Raw genomic sequence first — 18,388 nt, forward strand, 5'->3', positions numbered from 1 at the left:
AAATTTGTAACAATTTTTGAAGCAAAATAATCAAAACGAACGTGACTTTTCAGTAGTTTCTTTATTAGAGTCACAAGTCGAATTATGCAAATAGGTGATTGTAAACATTAACATTAATATAATAGTAGCTATATTTAACATAAAGTATGTACGTATATTTTACAAATTCATCACAAAACACAATTTTCTATTTAAGCGTATCTAGACTGACGATCGATCATTAAATAAATTTACTCAGCCATAGTACTGTAATTAAATTCAATAATTTACATCGCTCTCTTTGATAACAATTATCACATAGAATGATGATATTTTACGTATGCTATCGCAGCCAGTTCCTTGCAAAATTCTTCTGTCACGATCACGCTTTCGAACAGGATATTCTCCTTTTCTCTAAAAATCACGAAACATTTAATCTTCCAAAATTACCAAACAACGAACGAAATAATTAATCATTCTTATTCGTATTTACCCTTCGTGAGAACAATATTCAAGCAATCGTTCTCGCGTCTCTGTCAGCATTTGCTTGTGATCCGGCGTCTTTGGTACCTCGTTCACCAGCTGCTTGACAACTTTTTGCAAGCAGGTAAACAAGTTCTTCGTGCCGGGTGCTACTGGTAGCAACGGATTCAGTAAAAATTCATGCAGGTACGGATGAGGTAAAAGCGCAAGCCTCGAGATCACCACCGTCAGTTGCAGGTTGACCTCGTACTTTTGCCTTGGAATACTCGCCACTTTCTCGAAAAGCATCGTCATAAACGGCCCCATGTAAAATCTTACGGAACAATGGTCTGCTTCCGGTCTGGAATCGGAACTCGCAGAATCATCCACGGTTACTGCCTCTAGCGGCCAGGCCATTAGCGAGCAGTCTGCCAGCACAGTAGAATACTGCCTTTCCAAGTCAGCCATATACCGTTCATAATTGTTCACGTCCGTGTCTGTTTGTAGATAACGAGGAATCAGGGACAGGAAACTGAAACGGAGGTTGATACGAAGCTAAAAATTCTATACCTTTACACTATTTCATTTGCATATGCAAGTATTGTCGCGCGAGGGAAAGTGTTCAAAGTTCTTTAGTACATACGCTGAGAAAACATATTCAGTTGATGACGTATCGAAATGATTGATTGAGACTTTCTGTTGATTAAGCTTTCTCACTTTGTGTCACGCTTGTCAAGTACTATAAGCGTGTACATTATTGAATTATTACTTTTTTTTAAATATTCTATTTATTCGAGTGACAAGGAATGTCTCCGTCATAAAACGTTCTTTTGATGAAAGTTTTTCTTTTTTCTTTTTTTTTTTTTTCTATATACGATGGTGAGAGTTTCTGTAAGATTCTTACCAATTTACAATTCTATGAATGTTACTAGGTGCTAATGTTCGACTATGACTTTGCTCGTAAGAGAGGTCTAGCGAACCCTTCTTCTTTTCTCTTTCTCTTTCGTCCTCCTCGTCGCTCCAGGATGCAATTGCACTATCCGCCGCGGTGTTGTCGTAATAGCCTCGTGTTGATAAATATACTAATACGAGACAGTGCAGTATATGCTCGTTCCGTTTCTCTATCATCTCCTCGAACAGCTTTAATGTTTCCAGCGTTAAATCGTCACTGTCCGTGAAGCAGTTGTCTATCAGCCTGTGTAGTACAGGTGATGTCCATACGTTTGGTATCTCTGGACCTCTATCGTGACCCACGAGCCAGTAACTCATTTCTGAAGAAAGAAATTATTAATATCGTTTGAATTAATTTTGAAATATTGGCAAAGGTCAAAGAGCAATCTTTCTTCGTCTCCTACTATTTAAAGGAGAAAGTAAACGAACTCTATCAATCCTCCAAAAATTCCAAGCAAAAAGAAATTGTTAATTCTCCATATTTTAACATAAATTATATACAAACCTGTACATAAGGCGCTGGATGTTAATTCCTTCAAACATTTCGTAATCAATGCCGTGATAAGAACGACATGATGTTCAGCCAGGGCTGGTGTCACAATTTTCTCTAAGAAATTCACTTTAATGTTCTTCGCCAACGCGTTAGCCACGTCTGGATGCGCTTCCCTTATCAGTTGATTGCAGTAATCAAACCACATGAAAAACGCGGCGATCTGTCTGCAGCCAGAAAATTTTTTCTCTTTCGTCCACATTGGCGAATCTAAACCCCAAGTAACATCCACGCCGTCGATCTCCGCTGGATCGACATGCGCTGGGATGGCGTTGAACAGGTTCTCTAATCTATTTGGTATCAGGGTTGCTAAGTCACTGTTTGCTACCATTTGTGCGAACGATGGATCCTCCAAGGATGCAAGGACCATTATTCCTTCGCAGGCTCTTATTCTCACGGTATTATCCTGGAAGAGGAAACATTTTTGTTTAAGAATTTGTTGTCTGCTTGACTGTTCTTTGTATTTTAGAATTTTGGAATATTTAACGCATAGCTTTTATTAATATTGAAATCGCAGAATTAATCCGCAAAGTATGGATAACACGACATATGGAGCTATTATGATAGTTTACTTTCATTATTTAAAATTCGTGGCTTACCGCGCTATTTATGTAACTCAACAAGGCATCTAATAGAAGGCATTTTGATTTCTGTGGCGTGTCCGGTCTCAGAAGATTCTGATCTCCTTCCGCGCAATTAGACTCCTCGAAAGCAGCCCCGTACTCAACGTCCAATCGTAAATCCTGGAGATTCTGCAAATGTGTATCTATCTCGTTCATCAGAACGACGTTTTCGCCTTTTTGGGAGATGTCGCAGTCCTGAGAGTCAGAAGATTGTACCGTGACACCCGAATTCTCATCGCAAATCGATTTCTCGATTACCGGACTAGAAGATTGCGAGGCATTCTCCACTTCTCTGGAAGATATCGACCCGTTCGATTGACTAGATGATCCTCTCGTTCCATTCTTACTGGGCGGTCTGTTAGTCTCCGCAGACCGTCTCCTACCATTTTCCGAGCTAAACAAGTTGGGATTTATCAACGTGACCGCCTGAGTGTCCAGTGGTTCAAATAAGGGATTAAAGTTATTTTTTCTTCTGTTTGGGACGTAGGTAACTTTTTCCACTTCCACCCTTTCCGAATTCCTTCTGGTAGAGGCGTTATGCCTCTGAACAGTCGGTACATCGTTTATTATATTGGTCACGTGAGGGTACTTGCAAACTAGGAAGCAAAGCGTGAGAAGGAACTGGACCTCCTCAGCTTCCATAGGCGATGGTGGGTTTCCATTGCACAGAGCGGTCAATCGTTGCACTGGTCCATAAATCGACGTGTGATGCAGCAGTGGGTACTTAGATCTACCCAGAAATTTTCTTAAAAAAGACAGGCAAATAGTTCTCATTCCGGGTGGAGTTTCCGCGCTGGCGAGCGTGGCCAGCAGGTCCAGTAGCTTGTGCTGCAACAGGTATTCGAGACATGGTCCTGGTTCGTTTTCGTCCTTCTCCTCTTCTAGCAGTATTTCCAGCAATCTGTCTAAATGTCGTGGTATGCCCGTCGACTGTATGGGCACCTTGCAATCTGTCAAGTGATTCACATAAAAGTTCATAAGCTGTTTCCAATGGTAGGTGAAATCTTGCAGCGGCGTGGCAGGCGGTGCTATCTGCAAACGATAAAAATTCATAAGTACAGCGCCTCGTTTAAAGAAAAAAACTGATGACGACTAAAACGTCGACCAGGAATCGTACTACGTCATTTGAGTCGTTGTTGAGGAAAACCAAGTAAGATACAAAACACGGTAGATTATTAAACGTGCACATGTTAATGAGCTACAGTTGGTTTGTAGGTGCAACTTGAAATAATTACATAAGCCGCTAAATATAACAACATACATCTTGCAACGATTAGACAACGCGCAAATACGCGTGTCGATCGAGATGGGCAGATTTTGCGTATTACCGGCATGGTATTGGCCGGTCGAAAGTTGGCTACGCCGCACCGTTCTGTTTATTTGGATTTTTTTCTGGGCGCCAAACGAGCGCGATTTAAATCGATCCGGGCGCGCACGAAGGACGAGAAGAAAAAATTCGTAAGAGTAGACAGTAGTGTATCGACTATGGCGAAGGGCACAACATACAGATCGATACACGCAGAACGTAAATAAATACAATGGCACATGTAACAGCGCGCGCTGGTCGAACGAAGAGAAATCGTCGTTTACGTAAAACATATAATGCCGCACTACGATCGATGGATACTGCCTTAAAATTTCTCTTACACTGTTCACAATGCTCCGCAAACAAAGGAGAAATATAAATGAAAATGTGCGTGTCTTTTTTTCTCGGTCGAATGAATGGAGAACATTGTACGCAGTCGCGTGGTCGAAAACAGAACCGACGACGAAACTGCGGAATTTATCAGGGTTATCACTCACCACATCAATGGCATTCTTCAGCGCGATTTGAATGCCACTAATCATCTTAACGCACCGTCCGATCCTGGTCCACGATTATTTCTCGCTATGCACGCGCCTTGTGGCCGTTTCTCGTGTAATCGCCCGTTTCTGCATAATTTCTCATTGTTCGTTCCCGTATCACGGTGCTATACCTCACTGTCGCTGCGACAGCGAAACTTTGCTGCTTTGACGTGTTTTGTTTCTTGTCAGCTACCACCAGGTGGTGTTGTTATCGCCCAGTATGTATGTATCATATATATACATATTGTTATGACGTTAGGTACGATGATTGAGAAAAGAGATTGGGGGAACGGTACAGATTACATTGCGCGTAGGCTTGCATTTGTTAGTTTCGTCAAATGATAGATTTATTTTGAGAGAAATTTTATATGAATATTTTAAATGATTTTTCGCTGGAAAAAGTAATCGATTTGTAAAGATAAACGTAGTTCGTAGCCCTCTAGTGGCGTGCAGAGAAGATGTCGATGTAGTAAATACATTTCGATTAGGCTTGCCAAAGGTCGAAAAATTAAGTGAAACTAAATTTCTAGATTTGAACTGTACGGGAAGATTATACTGAATATTATAATATCCCTTCGCGGATTATTCATTCGAATTTATATCAGAGTTGAATGCGATTAAAATTACTTGTTCCGTTATCTTCAGTATTTTTCCTATTATATATCACTCAATTTCTAATCAAGGTTGATCGATATAATCGCTGATAAGATTCTGAAATACCTGTCTAAATATGCTAATAAAACGTCTAACTATCGAGAATATTTACTCGTGTTTACCGTGATCAAACATTCAAGAAATTAAATAAATCTCGTACCATTTCAATTTAAAAAAATCCAAAATTTTCCTACAAAACCTTCGCGCAATAATTATCATTGCAAATGCTCTATCTCTTTAAATAGCCAGCTTATCTTTATTGTTCCCCTTCCGTCCACGAAGGAAACTTTTATTATTTTTAACTTTTAGTATTTCTTCGAATTGCAAACTCTGTCTTATCAAAAGGTCTTATCAATATATTAATATATCAGATATGTACTAACGTAATAAAAACTGAAAAAGATATTTTAAATTATATTTATTAAATACATAAATTAAATGTATATATAATATATTGATATATTAAAAACATTGATCGAACACCAAAATGTTCTCAACTCTTTTCAAACGCGGCATGGTAATGGCACATCGATCGTGAGCAACAAGATTTACGATGACTTTTATTTTGCACCTTTAACGTGTACACATCTCAACAACATTAACCAGTTTGTGAATATAAAAAAAGTCGTGACAAAAAATCGTGAAAGCGGTTCAGGCTCCGCCGATATAATCGATTCGCTGTCTTCGACGATCTTTCAATTCTACTCGCTCCTTCGTATCGATCGATTCATTCACAATTAACCAAGAAAAACAACTTTGTCTCTCACTAAACACCCTACCAAATTTCTTGTCGGACACTCGACACTTTTACAAATACGCTGTCGCGATCTAAATCGATGAACAGTACAGTTAGATCGCGCGCCTCATGCAGTAGCTGATTTTTCTTACGCAGCCTAGAATACAGTAATTCGATGCTCGACCACGAGAATTCCTCGCATTGTAGGAATCCGAACTTGATCGCACTTGTACTCGTACTTCGCCGCTTCTTTTCTGTCACATTAATTATCTTTAGATCTGTACAGACGCATGACACAATATCGTTGGAATTTCGCACCAGTGGCGCTTTTCTATTTTATTTTTCTTTAAAGCTGACAATTCGAACGGAAGAGCTTTATTTCTCGTTTATATATAGAATTTAGTTATACAATTGGCTATAGTTGTACTATCTTTCTCGAGACACCTTTATCGATCCACAATTAATTTTTTAGTACCATTTTCCGATGCTTCAACAATCTCTAATACCAATTTCCGATGCATCATCAACAATCTAAAACTACGGGATACGGAATCACACAGCGTCACTATCAACAAAATCACAACGAAATAGCGTCGTTGGTGTGCATGGTGTCTTACAATAATAATCGGTAGAATACGCGACAACACATTTTGTGCTCGTGTCGACGTCGCACGTTAAATCGAACGCTACGCTCACGTGGATCCGCGTGATCGCGCTAAGTATACCGCGGCAGAGCTACTCACCACCTTTAGTCTCAACAGCCGCCGCAACATCGATGACGAGAGACCAGCAAACGATCGGAGACGAACGTTCGATTCGGCTCGGTTCGAGGAAACGGGACGAAGCAGAGAGAATCTTCTTCGCGTGAAACGACGATCGCAAAAGAATTTTCTTTCTCTCTCTCTCTTCGTCGACAGATCTATCGTCCACGCGAATTTTATCGGTCCTCACCGCGATGTCTTATCGAAATGGCGACGAAAATAAATACAGAATATATAGCAACAATTCCTCGTCCTGGCCAAGCTTTTAACCGACACTTTTCTTCCCGCCACTGTTTCGTAATCCGAGAACGCGAACTGAATGACAATCGAGCCCAGATCCGGAAAGTACGGGGCGATCCTCATCGCGCTTTCGAGTCGCGTACGAAACAATAGGAGGAAAACTTTGGAGTAAAGATAGAGGAACGATGATTCTTCCTTCTTCAGGTCGCCAGAATCTGTTCGATCGGTATCGTGCTTCTTATTGTTCAAACCATGAATATACGAATTTTCTACTATTTCTGATAAAGTTCCGCAAACTGGGCTGAATGTCTTTTTTTTAAATTATATAAATCGAGACGATCAGTTTGATACGATTGACTTCAAAAATATCTGATTACTTTATATTTAATTATAAATTTCTATGATTTATCGAACCGTGATATCGACATTAATGATATAAACAGAATATAATGTCATAAGGAAGACAATATCAGGTCATAAGTAACGCGGTTCTTCTGAGATCTGAGTTTGATATAATAGAATTTGTTACGACGTCAATTTCGTAAAGTTGTACTAGTAGCCGAATAAAAAACATATTAGCTCGACTAATTACTAGTTGTAAAAAATTAAGAGTAATACCTAGATACACATACATATGGTAGAATTTTGTTTATCCCAGAAATAAAACAGCTGCGATAATTATGATGAAATGGTTCTGGTAGTACAAGTTTGTTCGCTAATTATTCCCTTTCAGAAAACTAAAGTCGAGCAAGTTTGTACTTTTTGTCTCATTGTAAGCTGATACATAATTTGATGCAACTGTTTCTTCTTTAACATGGATGCAATTTATACCGAACATTATCCAGTGTTCCTGTCTCCTCGATGCATTCTTTTTATATCTTATATTTTATAATTTTACAATTTATAGGATTTTGTTGCGAATTTGCAAAACTTTATGACAATGTGACGCGATCGAACGTTTCATCAATTTAAAGACTTCGTCAATTGTATCATTTTTCTCTTGAATCCTTCGACTGCAATTTGGATAATAAAAGTTTCCAAACGTATATTACACGGATTCTTACCGAGGAAAACATGCATTGCTTATGACTTACGAGAATGACCCAATATGCAGACAAAGTATCGAGAAAGGAATTTGAGTATCGAGTAACTTTAACAATGATGTTTTTCCAAAGTGCTTTAGATCAAAGAGGATAAATTCCTATTTATTAGAAAATTGTAAAAAGAATAAGATGCTTGATAGTTATAGATCGAACGATGTTTTCGTCGAGCAACGAGTTCGTTTAAAAATGAGAATTGCATTCGTAGAGTGTGATTAATTTCAAAACGATTGAAATGAAAAAGTACTGGAATAGTAAGAACCTAAGTATCTTATTTTTATTACAATTTCGCGACAATAAAACGATAATAGAGATAACTGTCAATTTGCTCTCAAAACAGGTCGTTTATTATTCTGCTCCATCGATCTTTGAACTCCAAAGAAATATTCGCCTCTCGACACGAGAGAGTGGCGGGAAAACATAGTATCGAGAGTCACGACTTAGAATCAATCGCTCGTTCATATACGCGTTCACTCACACATTTGCCTCTCTCTCTCTTTCTTTTTTCTTTTTTAATTTTTTTATCTTTCCTTTTTTGTCATCCTCTTTAGTGTACGTTGTATAATTTAAGTCGCGACATCGATGCGAACGTCTTCGAAGAATCGTTCCGGAGACAATGCTAAAAGATCGTCCGTATATACGCGGCGATCGTCATCATCGTCGTCGTAACAATAAGAGCGACGTCCAAAGAAGACGTACGCGTTGAGCGCGACCGTGGCCTATAAATCTAAAAATACTTCAAACCGCCTAAATCCCTTAAAACGATACTACACATTTTTTTTCTAATGAATTGTTGCAAAACACACTTTCTCTAATATTTGCTCGCGTTATCTCTTCGTCTTTTCGTTTTTGTGTTTCTTTCTTTTTTTCTTTTTCGTCTCGATATTAATATACATATAATCTCGTTTTACATACCGAACTTCTTTCACGCATGCATAACTTCTTTTACCCTCGTTCCGTTCATTCTTCCTCGACTTGCGCGACCATCGTCTCAATCACGCGCGTCTAAACGTTACAATAAGATTACTGTAGGATAAAACGACGATACAAATAATTTATAAATCGCTCTATGTGAACCAAGGATCCGCCCGTTCCTTTTTTCATCCTCGTCCGCAAAGATTTCGGAGCAGTGGCGAAACAGAAGAGACTGACCCACAGGATCGCGAACCAGTCGCATCTTTATGCATGTTCTGTCAAGAAGGAACATCGAGATCGACCGTTTATCGTCGATATTTCGTGATATATGATGTATCGCGAGCTACGCGCACACGCTTAATGCCGATAAATTCACGTAGCCTTTGCTTCGAAGGAACGATTGAAATTCTTTCAAATTCCTTCCATCCAAGCGCGTCTACGTATACGTATTTGTCTGCGCTTATGGCAGTAATAGGATTTCTGTTGTACATTACTCGTAGTTCCGATTATTAGTTTGCTCGTGTGCAACCACGTCTCGCGTGAAAACACTTCGTTATAAATTTGTTCTGTTTCCTTCTCCGGTCTAGTAGTGACGAGCGTAAATATGCTCATCGATTTGTAAGTACTCCTTCAAGTACCGTTGTTTCGATATTTTCGCAGGGGTTAGGCTACGTTTTATGCTCTATGTACAAGTGCACATTCAGCTCTCATTCGTTTTCACACTCATTCATTCTCGATCTTGCTCTCTATTCTTCCTAACGGACAGAATCTCATTCGTTCTTTTATTTACTTATCTCTCCCTCTCTCGCTTCCTTTCTTCCATTTTTAGTTTATTTAATAGCTAGCTCTCTTCGACTTTTTCCTCGGCACATACGCGTGACTTCATACATTTTCTGTGTACGTATATGTTTAATGGTGTGTCAAATTTGAATCGTTACTGCATATAACTTAATTTAATCTAAGTTTGAGGAGACGCGGCACAGCCGTTGTCTTCACCGGTGTCCGGCAGCCACTGCGGCGACCAGCGCCGCACCACGACCGCTGCCATCCTCCGAGAGCATTAAATCGAACTGCAAAGCAATGTAAATTGTTAGAGCCTAAATTATCTCTAAGTTCTTTCCTCACAGCTTTTTATTTCGCCAAATAAAATTTTATACGTTTGACTTAACGACGGTTGTATAATACGGCAGAGACGTTGATAAGCAAATCTTGTCGGATCTTTTAATAAACTGGAACCTTGATTTAAATTTCAATTATCGATTTTAATACTCGTCGTAATGATAAGATATAGGATTTTATTGAAATTACTGTTACACAACCGTCGTGCAAGAAAAACATGTCTCTTTAAAACAGCATATTCGTCGAAACTTTAAGAAACAAAGCTGTTCCCACTGGTCTCACCTTATAATTCTGTAACTGGCTTATCTTCTCGGTCATAAGCTCGTGGAAGTACGGATGGAATCTGTAGACCGAACCATCGATTCCGACTGTTACGCTGTCTTCGCCCATTTTGTTCAATAACGTGGCGATTCCAGCGCTGGCCAGGTGAGCTGCTCTCCTCGACACAACAGAGCAAACGTACCTAACGTTTTCACAATCCTGGTCGCTTACGTTTCGTAATCCTAATTCTGCTAGTACTTCGCGGCAGTTCGTGTATTTCCCTTTAGCATCGCTGAAACGAACGAAGAACAACATTTAACGTCGAACGTTGGGAAGGTTGCTCGTTATAATTGCCTGCAATCGTAGATTAGCGTTGTCAGATTCAGGATTTGCTTGGAATAACGAGAGAAATTAATTTAATTAATACTAAAATGTCGTAACTCAGAATGTGAAAAAATGAACGAAAGAAGAGGTAGGAGATACGGAGAATCTCTATCGCGAGGAAAAGATATCCGATACGACTGCGTGATACTCACTTTTCGATTTCTGAAACGTATTTCGTGAAGAATTTGCCCCGTTTCTTAAGATCGCTGGGGCACTTTCCACCAAACAGTAGCCCGGCGTTCACCACTTTCTCGAGAACCAACCTCGTCAATTCTCCCATGTACATGCCCGAGATCATCTTCTCAAACAACTGTTTCGACGGATTGATCGAATTTTCGTCGATGGCGCGATCGAACTCCGTTAGAATAAAATCGAGCACACCACCCTCACCGAACGCACCCCATTCGATATTGATCAGCATATGTGGCTTCTCTTGCGAGAAGTTTCCTGGAATCGCGCACTGTACGTTCGACGTCTTCTCCACGTAACAGGCGTTGGTACCAGTTCCTGAAGCGAAACGAGATTTTATCTTAATGGGGAAAAAGTTTCATAATTCATTCACGGTAATATTACGTCCGCAAGTTTCGGTGTTTTTTCATTAGAGGAATTTACAATATCTTCATTTAGAAAGAAGAAATTGATTATTAGATTTTTCCCTGTTTGTGAATGGTAAGAATGGAAAGGAAAGTAATATTCGTCACTCACCGACGATCAATCCGATACGACAATTCCTGTTTTTCCAAGCACACGACATCAGAGTACCAGTGGTGTCGTTCAGAATGGCGCATACCTCGATTTTCACGTCCTGTACGATACATCGTAATTAGTATGGTTTTGCAATTAGCTACGGCTAGTTATGTATTCATACAATTGTCCTTATCGTTGTTTTCGACTCTCATTTCTCGTTAACGCGATTGTTATGAAATCACTGACCGATTTAGAACCTATGATTTCTCTGCCTTTTATACTCTATATATTCTCTCTAATAAACTCACAAGTTTGAGATATTATCCTCGTTGTTTTTGAAAAATAGAATCTTTATAAAGTAGAATTTTAACTTGCAGTGTTTCAAGATACAGAATCAATTTACCGAATTAACGATACGTAATTTTACAAAAACAATAAAGATATTTTATTTGTCATCAATGATTGAACAACTGTTTTAAAGTAGAACGAAGCACTCACTTTTCTTTTTTCGATTGCCTTTTCGAGCAAAGCAACCACGTCTTCGCCGACTACACCGCTGCAGTTAAAACCCTTCGTCCACCTGACTAGGTAGCCTTTGGTCAGTCCTTGTTGAGACAATGGGAAGCTGAACGTAAAACCGAGAGGTAGACGCTCGTTGTGAAGGTTCAGATCCTTGACGAACAATGCCAAACACTGAGCTATATGATCGAAAAGCTGTGTGCCAGTCCCTAACATGAGACTCTGTGGTATAGCGTAGATTTTGCTCTTCATGTCGAAATTCTGGTGATCCAAGGTGATCAAGAGCACCCTGAAATTCGTCCCTCCCAGATCCAAGGCCAGAAAGTGGCCCTTCTCTGTAAATCGGTAATAATTCAATTCGTACGATTGATTGTGACTAAATATTTCTTCGTATTGGAATTAGAAATATCAAGTTTCCTCTTTCCTTGAGAATCAACGATACCGGGAATTTGTTAAGTAATTTTCCTTCAAAGTCTAGATCGTCGCGAATCAGAACAACCGATCTATAGGATTAGTAGCTATTTTCTTCGTTTTTGAACTTTCGAATAATTCTGATTCGTTATTGTAAATTGGTTTCTTATCGATTATAAGAGTGTCTTCTTACCACTGCCATCGGGAAGGTCTTGGACGTAGGTCGCGAAACATTTCACAACCGCCTGATCGTGCGTTTCCTTCGATAGGCCTTTGTTCATCTCATCGTCCAACTTTTGCATAACCATATGGAGCTGTTCGTTGGAAAGGATCAGCTCCTTGCAGATATCTCTTATCTGTGATAAACGAAAATGAAAACTGATTATCGATTTCGGTCTAACAATGGTCCCTGATACGAGCTGACCTTCGATAGGTCTTCCATATACAGGGTGTCTGTACCTGTAATTGGCGATTGTACGCGACGAAATAAGTCGAAGATATAAAATAACGTTTCTTCGTACGAAGCTCTATTTAAAAAAAAGAAAAAAATGCCTCTAAATATTAGTTGTGAATTACGTTTTAACATAGTAACACCAGAAATCGAATTTATTTTTCCCTAATTTTCTCTCTATTACAGTGTGTCTCACGGAACCCCGTCTACCTGAAATATCTCCGTTATTTTAAATAATTCTATATCATGCGTTTCACTGAATCCTTCAACTTTCGTTAATGACATTTTCACGCATCGTTTGAAATAACGAAAACACTCCAGGTGGGCAGAGTTCGTGGGACAACACTGTACTTATCAGTATCAGGTCAATATTAACTTCGTAAATATCATGAATATTAAACGTGTCTTGAAACGCACATCGTCAGTCGTACGTATAAATCGGAATAAAGCTGTTTCATTCTGTGAGTAGCATTTATTTCGAAGAACGAGCGTGCGTCCGCGACTATCCAGTCGAAAGAATGTTGGTGGAATTTACTGTGCACTTTTGTATGGGTTCACGGGCACCCATATGCGCGTACAAAAATGTGGATGTCACAGGCCGGAACAATAGTCGCGGACGATTATGGGAAGAATGACGGATATCGAGGAGAGAGTCGACGAGAGTGTACGATGTGACACGAGAGGATCAGGGCCGAGAATGAAGTACCTGTTTAATAGACTTCTGTCAGAAAATATTTAGACATTCGACCGTGTCATCGAGGACTGATTGCAAAATATAAGCGTTTAAAGATTGAAATGAGTCGCTTTGTAAATATAGGGACAAGATCTTGTTAACGTTTGTCATTTTTCAGTACCAAGATATTATTATTAAATTTTCTGTATATCCGATTCCTTGATACGTTTAACTCCACGCAAAGTTTAAGGTTTCTAGCGTAGAAATTTAAATATAGATCGATAGATAGACTCCAATCGTATGATTACATTTCTCTTTCTATTCTTTCCGCTTGTCGGTCAATCTAGCTTTCCGACGCGTCTAACTTCGCGTAAACCGTGTGCTTGGAATCTTAAAAATAGGTCGGAGATTTACGTTGCCATACTCGGTCGTAGGAAAATAATAACTGGCCTAAGCTGTTTATATGCTATTCTTTTCACTCTTTACTCTGGAAGATCGTATCTTTCGACAGTTCAAAAGTTTATGGTTTTAATCAATGTTTAAAGCTAAAGAGAGACCAAGTTTATATATATTGGAAATTATTTTCTGACGACGAAATTACCCACTAATACTATGACTTCGGTCTTTCAAATCGAAGAGAAAGTCTAGTTATCTACAATGGGATACTCGTTTCTCAAATAATTGAAAATAATTGTTTCTTTGCAAAATCGTTTGAAGATTCGACATGAACTTTGATTAAAAGTCCATCCTTCGACCTACGATCACATTTGCATGCTTCTTTTTATATGAACGTTTTTTCGCTTCTAGATATTACGGTTAATTTGTCCATAAGCGTTAGGATAGTAATATCAACTCATTATAATAATTTATTACGATACCTTAATTATTATAATTTTTAACTCGTACCTTAAATTTATTCAAATATTTTTGTTCTTCAGTTCAGTGACAAGATTTTGAAGTTTTAAATCACTTACTAATCGCTATATCTGAACTAAATCACTATATAGAATAGTCAAATTCTTGAAATAGATAAGCGTATAGTTAATGTAGTCCGTTGAACGGTGCCAAAGCCTGAAAATTTATCTCTACTGCTTCCTTATTTTTTGTAGAAATTGCCACGGAAATTGTAATTTATTTATGTAATTTCGAATTTTATCACACGATTGAAATTCATTCGATACGTATACCAGTCATTTAATATTCCCGATGAAAATATGTTGAATTTTTCATTAACGCGATGCGTTGAATATTTTTTTTCTACAGAGAACGTCATTCCGATAAATGATAATCTATTTTAAGCTAATTTATATTTTATTTCTTCCGCGAATAAACAGGGTAATAAACATCCGATTTGCATAACACGACATTTTTCAGGCATCTAATATCAGCAGATAAAGTTATTCGAGCAAGTAATTCTTTAATTAATTGACCAATCAACGTTCATTATGTTACGATTGATAACCTACGATATACGAAGAGCCAGCAAGCAAAAACTGTTGAGATATCGTCGTACAAATTGCTGTTACAAAATCTAGCTCGGTACTAACTGCCACGTATCAAAGATGCTCGTTCGTTGCAAGGGTTCTATCTAAAATCCTGAACGTGCCAAATATTCGCTAAAACTATACACCTTCAAATTCGATTCCATTCAACCTGATCTTAACCTATCATCGGCTTTCATCAATTCCTGCTCGTTACGGTAGAAAAAGACGGATGAAAGGAAAAATGCAACGAACTACAATAGTTGGGTCACGACACATTGACAGAGATTTTACGCTCGATAATCGCGTTGTAAACAGCTCGCACGTGAGAGATCTCGAGCGAGATCAAACGCGCATAGATGTAAGTACTACATACTCTTCTTATTCCGATCGGCCTTGACGATTTTACGTCAATGTGGATGAACGTCGGCGTCGTTAAAGCGCCTTTCCACGTGATTCGTCGCTTGATCCACCGCAGGTGCTCTCTCTCTCTCTCTCTCTCTCTTTCTTCATACACACACATACATATGTACATACACACGCATACGGAGCTTTGGTGAATTATATATATAATATATAATCCAATATTAAATGATACGACGCTTCATAAATGGTTCATGAACGATCGATCGAAAATGGAATAGATATGAATCCTTTAGTTAGCAGATATACAAAGGCGTCATTGAATCAGTGAAAGTATTAAGCGTTTAGCTGATACGTCATACATCATAATCGTATTATCGTATTATAATACACCGATAAGAAATATGGTTATTTATACGAGCTTGTAAGATTTTATCAATATTCTATCGTGTTTCAACATTTGCCGATTGTTCGGCATTAATTTAATGAAATATTTAGAAAGAAATACGTCTGTAATTATCGGAATGTATTACTAGAGCTGACATTCAAGTATGAAATTCAATATTTGTCGAAATCATTCTAGAATTGACGTTCCTAATACGTCTTGAGACAACGATTTCTATTCGCGATCATTGCTTATTCATTTAAGATCATAGGAATGTATTAGCGCGCGATCGCGTCGAGTTCAAGTGCAATGTAACAGTTCTTAGATCAGTGTGAATTGCTATCTTACGACATGTTTTGCGAGGTAGTTAGCAGGAGCAAGAAAAAATGTTGGAATACACAGAGCGATATCGATACGATGTGAAGAAAATGAGTTTTAAATAGCTCGAACGATGGCCACGTTATCGTTATGGAAAATTTTATGATCGTGAATTGTAGAAGAGAAATATTGAATTTTAGTATTTTCGATGAATGCGAAATATAATAAGTGCTATGTTGTTGCAAATCAATCATATAGAATCAAAGTTATGATTGGAGCGAAAATCATATTACGTAAGTTATGCTATACTACTATCTAAAAAAAAAAAAGTACGAAACTTGCTTGCGCAATTTATTCTATTACGGTGTCGAATCTAACAGGTAGTTAAATTCTGACGATCTTAGTGATATTGAACGCTGTTACGTCACATAACACTCGAGTACTCACTTTACGTAACAAGAAGGAACATGTTACTTATAAATCGAAAATCTAAGGAAGGTTAAAAAAATATGAATATCAACATCAATATCAAGTATCAACGATCTGTACATTATGACGAGTAAGTAGGTATTAAAAATTTGAAGATATTTTTTTCTCGACTCTGTAAAGATAGTAAAACACGGAATTAGAACAAGAATTAGTCTACATGCAAAAACTATACATTTTATTATTTATTGCATATTCTATAAATCGATACTCTACGATTGTTATTTCACTGAAAATTTGTTATGTTCGCTGCAGCGCGATATAATCGCGTATGCCTTTCATCTAATCACGCCAGCAATGATACAGTTCAAATCATTAATTCGTGAAAGATACGACATCACGAAGTTTCGCATATTTATCGGACACGATTAAAAGAGCAATAAATCACCGATTTATCACACAAGTAGGCCATGTACGTATCTAGTTGATAAATGTACTCGAAAATTAATAGTTCAACTCCAAAACCTATATCAAGTATGTAAATTTCAATTATGCTATTCATGTAGAAAGATATCAATCCTCGGTGATCTGGAATCGAGTAAATCTAATACGACGATTTCAATATTTTCAAAAAAGTAGCCTCCTCTCTATCGAGTATATTTTATTTCTTTGTGTTTTACATTGTTTTTTAACGATTTATTTAATAGTACGATGACGCGTAATTAACATGTGATTTGGAAGCTTCCTGTAAAATAATTATAAACCTAATATAGAACTATGGCACGATAGTTTTAATAACTGTATAATGTAACAGTCGTTCTATGAATTGGTAATTTTTTCCAAAATGAAGATCTCGAAATTATGGAACCAGTACTGAGCGTGATCAATTCGTATTGTCATTTCGAGGATTGATAGATTTCCGCACAACTTGACCCAATTGTGATAGAAATATATATAGTTCGTATTTTGTCGCGCTCTCGCACGTTCGAAATTCCCGCCAATTTCCTACGGCGCGCCGTTTCCCTCTTCCTTTTTCCGCGTGTATGGCATTGATCTGGCAGTGACGTCACTGACACACCCTCCTGCCAGCCAATAAGACTGTTTATGAATGAATGGTATAGTACATGTAATATGCACAGGCCACATGCACACTATAGAAAGAATGTCCAAAGGCCAACGCACAGTGATTCGTATAAATGCACGTGGTACAACCATACCGAGATGTACCGAGCCATATACTTGTTACACAGCTATGTTTACGCAATACTTCCGTATGCAAATGCACGCGTATCGAGACATCGAAGCTGACTTCTTCGGAAAAAATAGCATTAACGATCTCGTTATCGGAATCTGATCGATTCTTCGTTTATGCATCCACGCGGATTATCTTTTCCTCGCGCCTACGAAAAATAAGAGGACGCGACGAACGACGTCTCGAAATTTGTCACGAAACTCGCGTGACGTATATACCAAAAACGGATTTTACGTTCCATCCCACATTGCGGATCGACTCCATTCGTGTGCCGGCTATTTCTGTCGCGTATCATGCGTCGCATAGCCGAAGTGTCAAGGCCGCCGTGCCGGACGAAAACATCTATCCAAAGCGCGACGACCTCTTTCGCGAGAACACGTTACACGCCTGTGTGTTACGCCTGGACATGCCTCTCCGGAGGCGTCGTCTCTTACGATTTGTTCTTCCGCGAAGCCGGCGCTTGGTAACCGAACAAAACCGGAACCGTTACACGTGCATCGATGCAACACGTTGCACGGTCAAGAGTTTCGATTATCGAACAGTCTTTCACCTAAGATGTCAAGTTCGTTGCAGTCGCTACTTCTCCGAAACTCTTCCCTATTTATCGCTTATTTGTCTAAACTTAGATATATCCATCGACTCTGAGTTTCAGCTCGATTTACGAAACAACGTTAACGAATCAAGATTTTATTTCGTTGAATGGCAGTCGATGTTGATAGTTGTCGAAACCGACTTCGAGGAGCGAGCGTTCTCTAGTGTCGAGCATTTAATAGTATTTCTCGCGAGTGGACACTCGGACATTGCGTTGAAAGCAACTACCCGAGTTGGCTATTACATCAGAT

The 18,388-nt window shown here is 38.6% G+C and overlaps 2 protein-coding genes and 1 long non-coding RNA gene across 11 annotated transcripts in view; 1 reads left to right on the forward strand and 2 right to left on the reverse strand.

Moving 5' to 3' along the window:
* Positions 1-42: 42 nt before the first annotated feature.
* Positions 43-4,599, reverse strand: LOC100643988 (FHF complex subunit HOOK interacting protein 2A). Of its 4 annotated transcripts, none has more exons than XM_003401359.4 (6): positions 4,369-4,599; positions 2,542-3,597; positions 1,898-2,348; positions 1,346-1,712; positions 473-973; positions 43-393 (listed from the first exon to the last, which is right to left on the reverse strand). In XM_003401359.4, the coding sequence occupies exons 1-6, from the start codon at positions 4,411-4,413 to the stop codon at positions 294-296; spliced, it is 2,520 nt and encodes an 839-aa protein (XP_003401407.1). In that variant the 5' UTR covers positions 4,414-4,599; the 3' UTR covers positions 43-293. The 4 variants fall into 4 exon arrangements, with proteins under 4 accessions (XP_003401407.1, XP_012172579.1, XP_048268316.1 ...); XM_012317189.3 differs by lacking the exon at positions 4,369-4,599 and adding an exon at positions 3,827-4,169; XM_048412359.1 differs by lacking the exon at positions 4,369-4,599 and adding an exon at positions 3,894-3,915.
* Positions 4,600-5,610: 1,011 nt separating this feature from the next.
* Positions 5,611-18,388, reverse strand: part of LOC100644228 (hexokinase type 2) — a 37,529-nt gene continuing 24,751 nt past the window's right edge. For all 6 annotated transcript variants that reach the window (XM_003401362.4, XM_003401363.4, XM_048412360.1 and 3 more), the window contains exons 2-7: positions 12,391-12,553; positions 11,766-12,121; positions 11,286-11,385; positions 10,733-11,087; positions 10,218-10,488; positions 5,611-9,886 (exon numbers count right to left, since the gene is read on the reverse strand). In XM_003401362.4, coding sequence (XP_003401410.1) covers positions 9,809-9,886; positions 10,218-10,488; positions 10,733-11,087; positions 11,286-11,385; positions 11,766-12,121; positions 12,391-12,553 — 1,323 coding nt within the window. In that variant the 3' untranslated portion in view covers positions 5,611-9,808. The remainder of the gene's footprint in view (positions 9,887-10,217; positions 10,489-10,732; positions 11,088-11,285; positions 11,386-11,765; positions 12,122-12,390; positions 12,554-18,388) is intronic.
* On the forward strand, positions 15,861-16,526 carry LOC125386372. The gene is made up of 2 exons (XR_007226442.1): positions 15,861-16,161; positions 16,249-16,526. It is a non-coding gene; the product is annotated as an uncharacterized LOC125386372 (long non-coding RNA).

The sequence above is a fragment of the Bombus terrestris genome, chromosome 15, assembly GCF_910591885.1.
Source record: "Bombus terrestris chromosome 15, iyBomTerr1.2, whole genome shotgun sequence".
Lineage (NCBI taxonomy): Eukaryota > Metazoa > Arthropoda > Insecta > Hymenoptera > Apidae > Bombus > Bombus terrestris.

Excerpts from the sequence above, each read along its gene's own strand:
- LOC100643988 (XM_012317187.3), bottom strand. The coding sequence starts at position 3,754 with ATGTGCACGTTTAATAATCTACCGTGTTTTGTATCTTACTTGGTTTTC. Across the intron at positions 1,713-1,897 it reads ATCCAGCGCCTTATGTACAG|AAATGAGTTACTGGCTCGTG; the intron begins GTTTGTATATAA and ends TTCTTTCTTCAG. Across the intron at positions 394-472 it reads GAATATTGTTCTCACGAAGG|AGAAAAGGAGAATATCCTGT; the intron begins GTAAATACGAAT and ends CGTGATTTTTAG.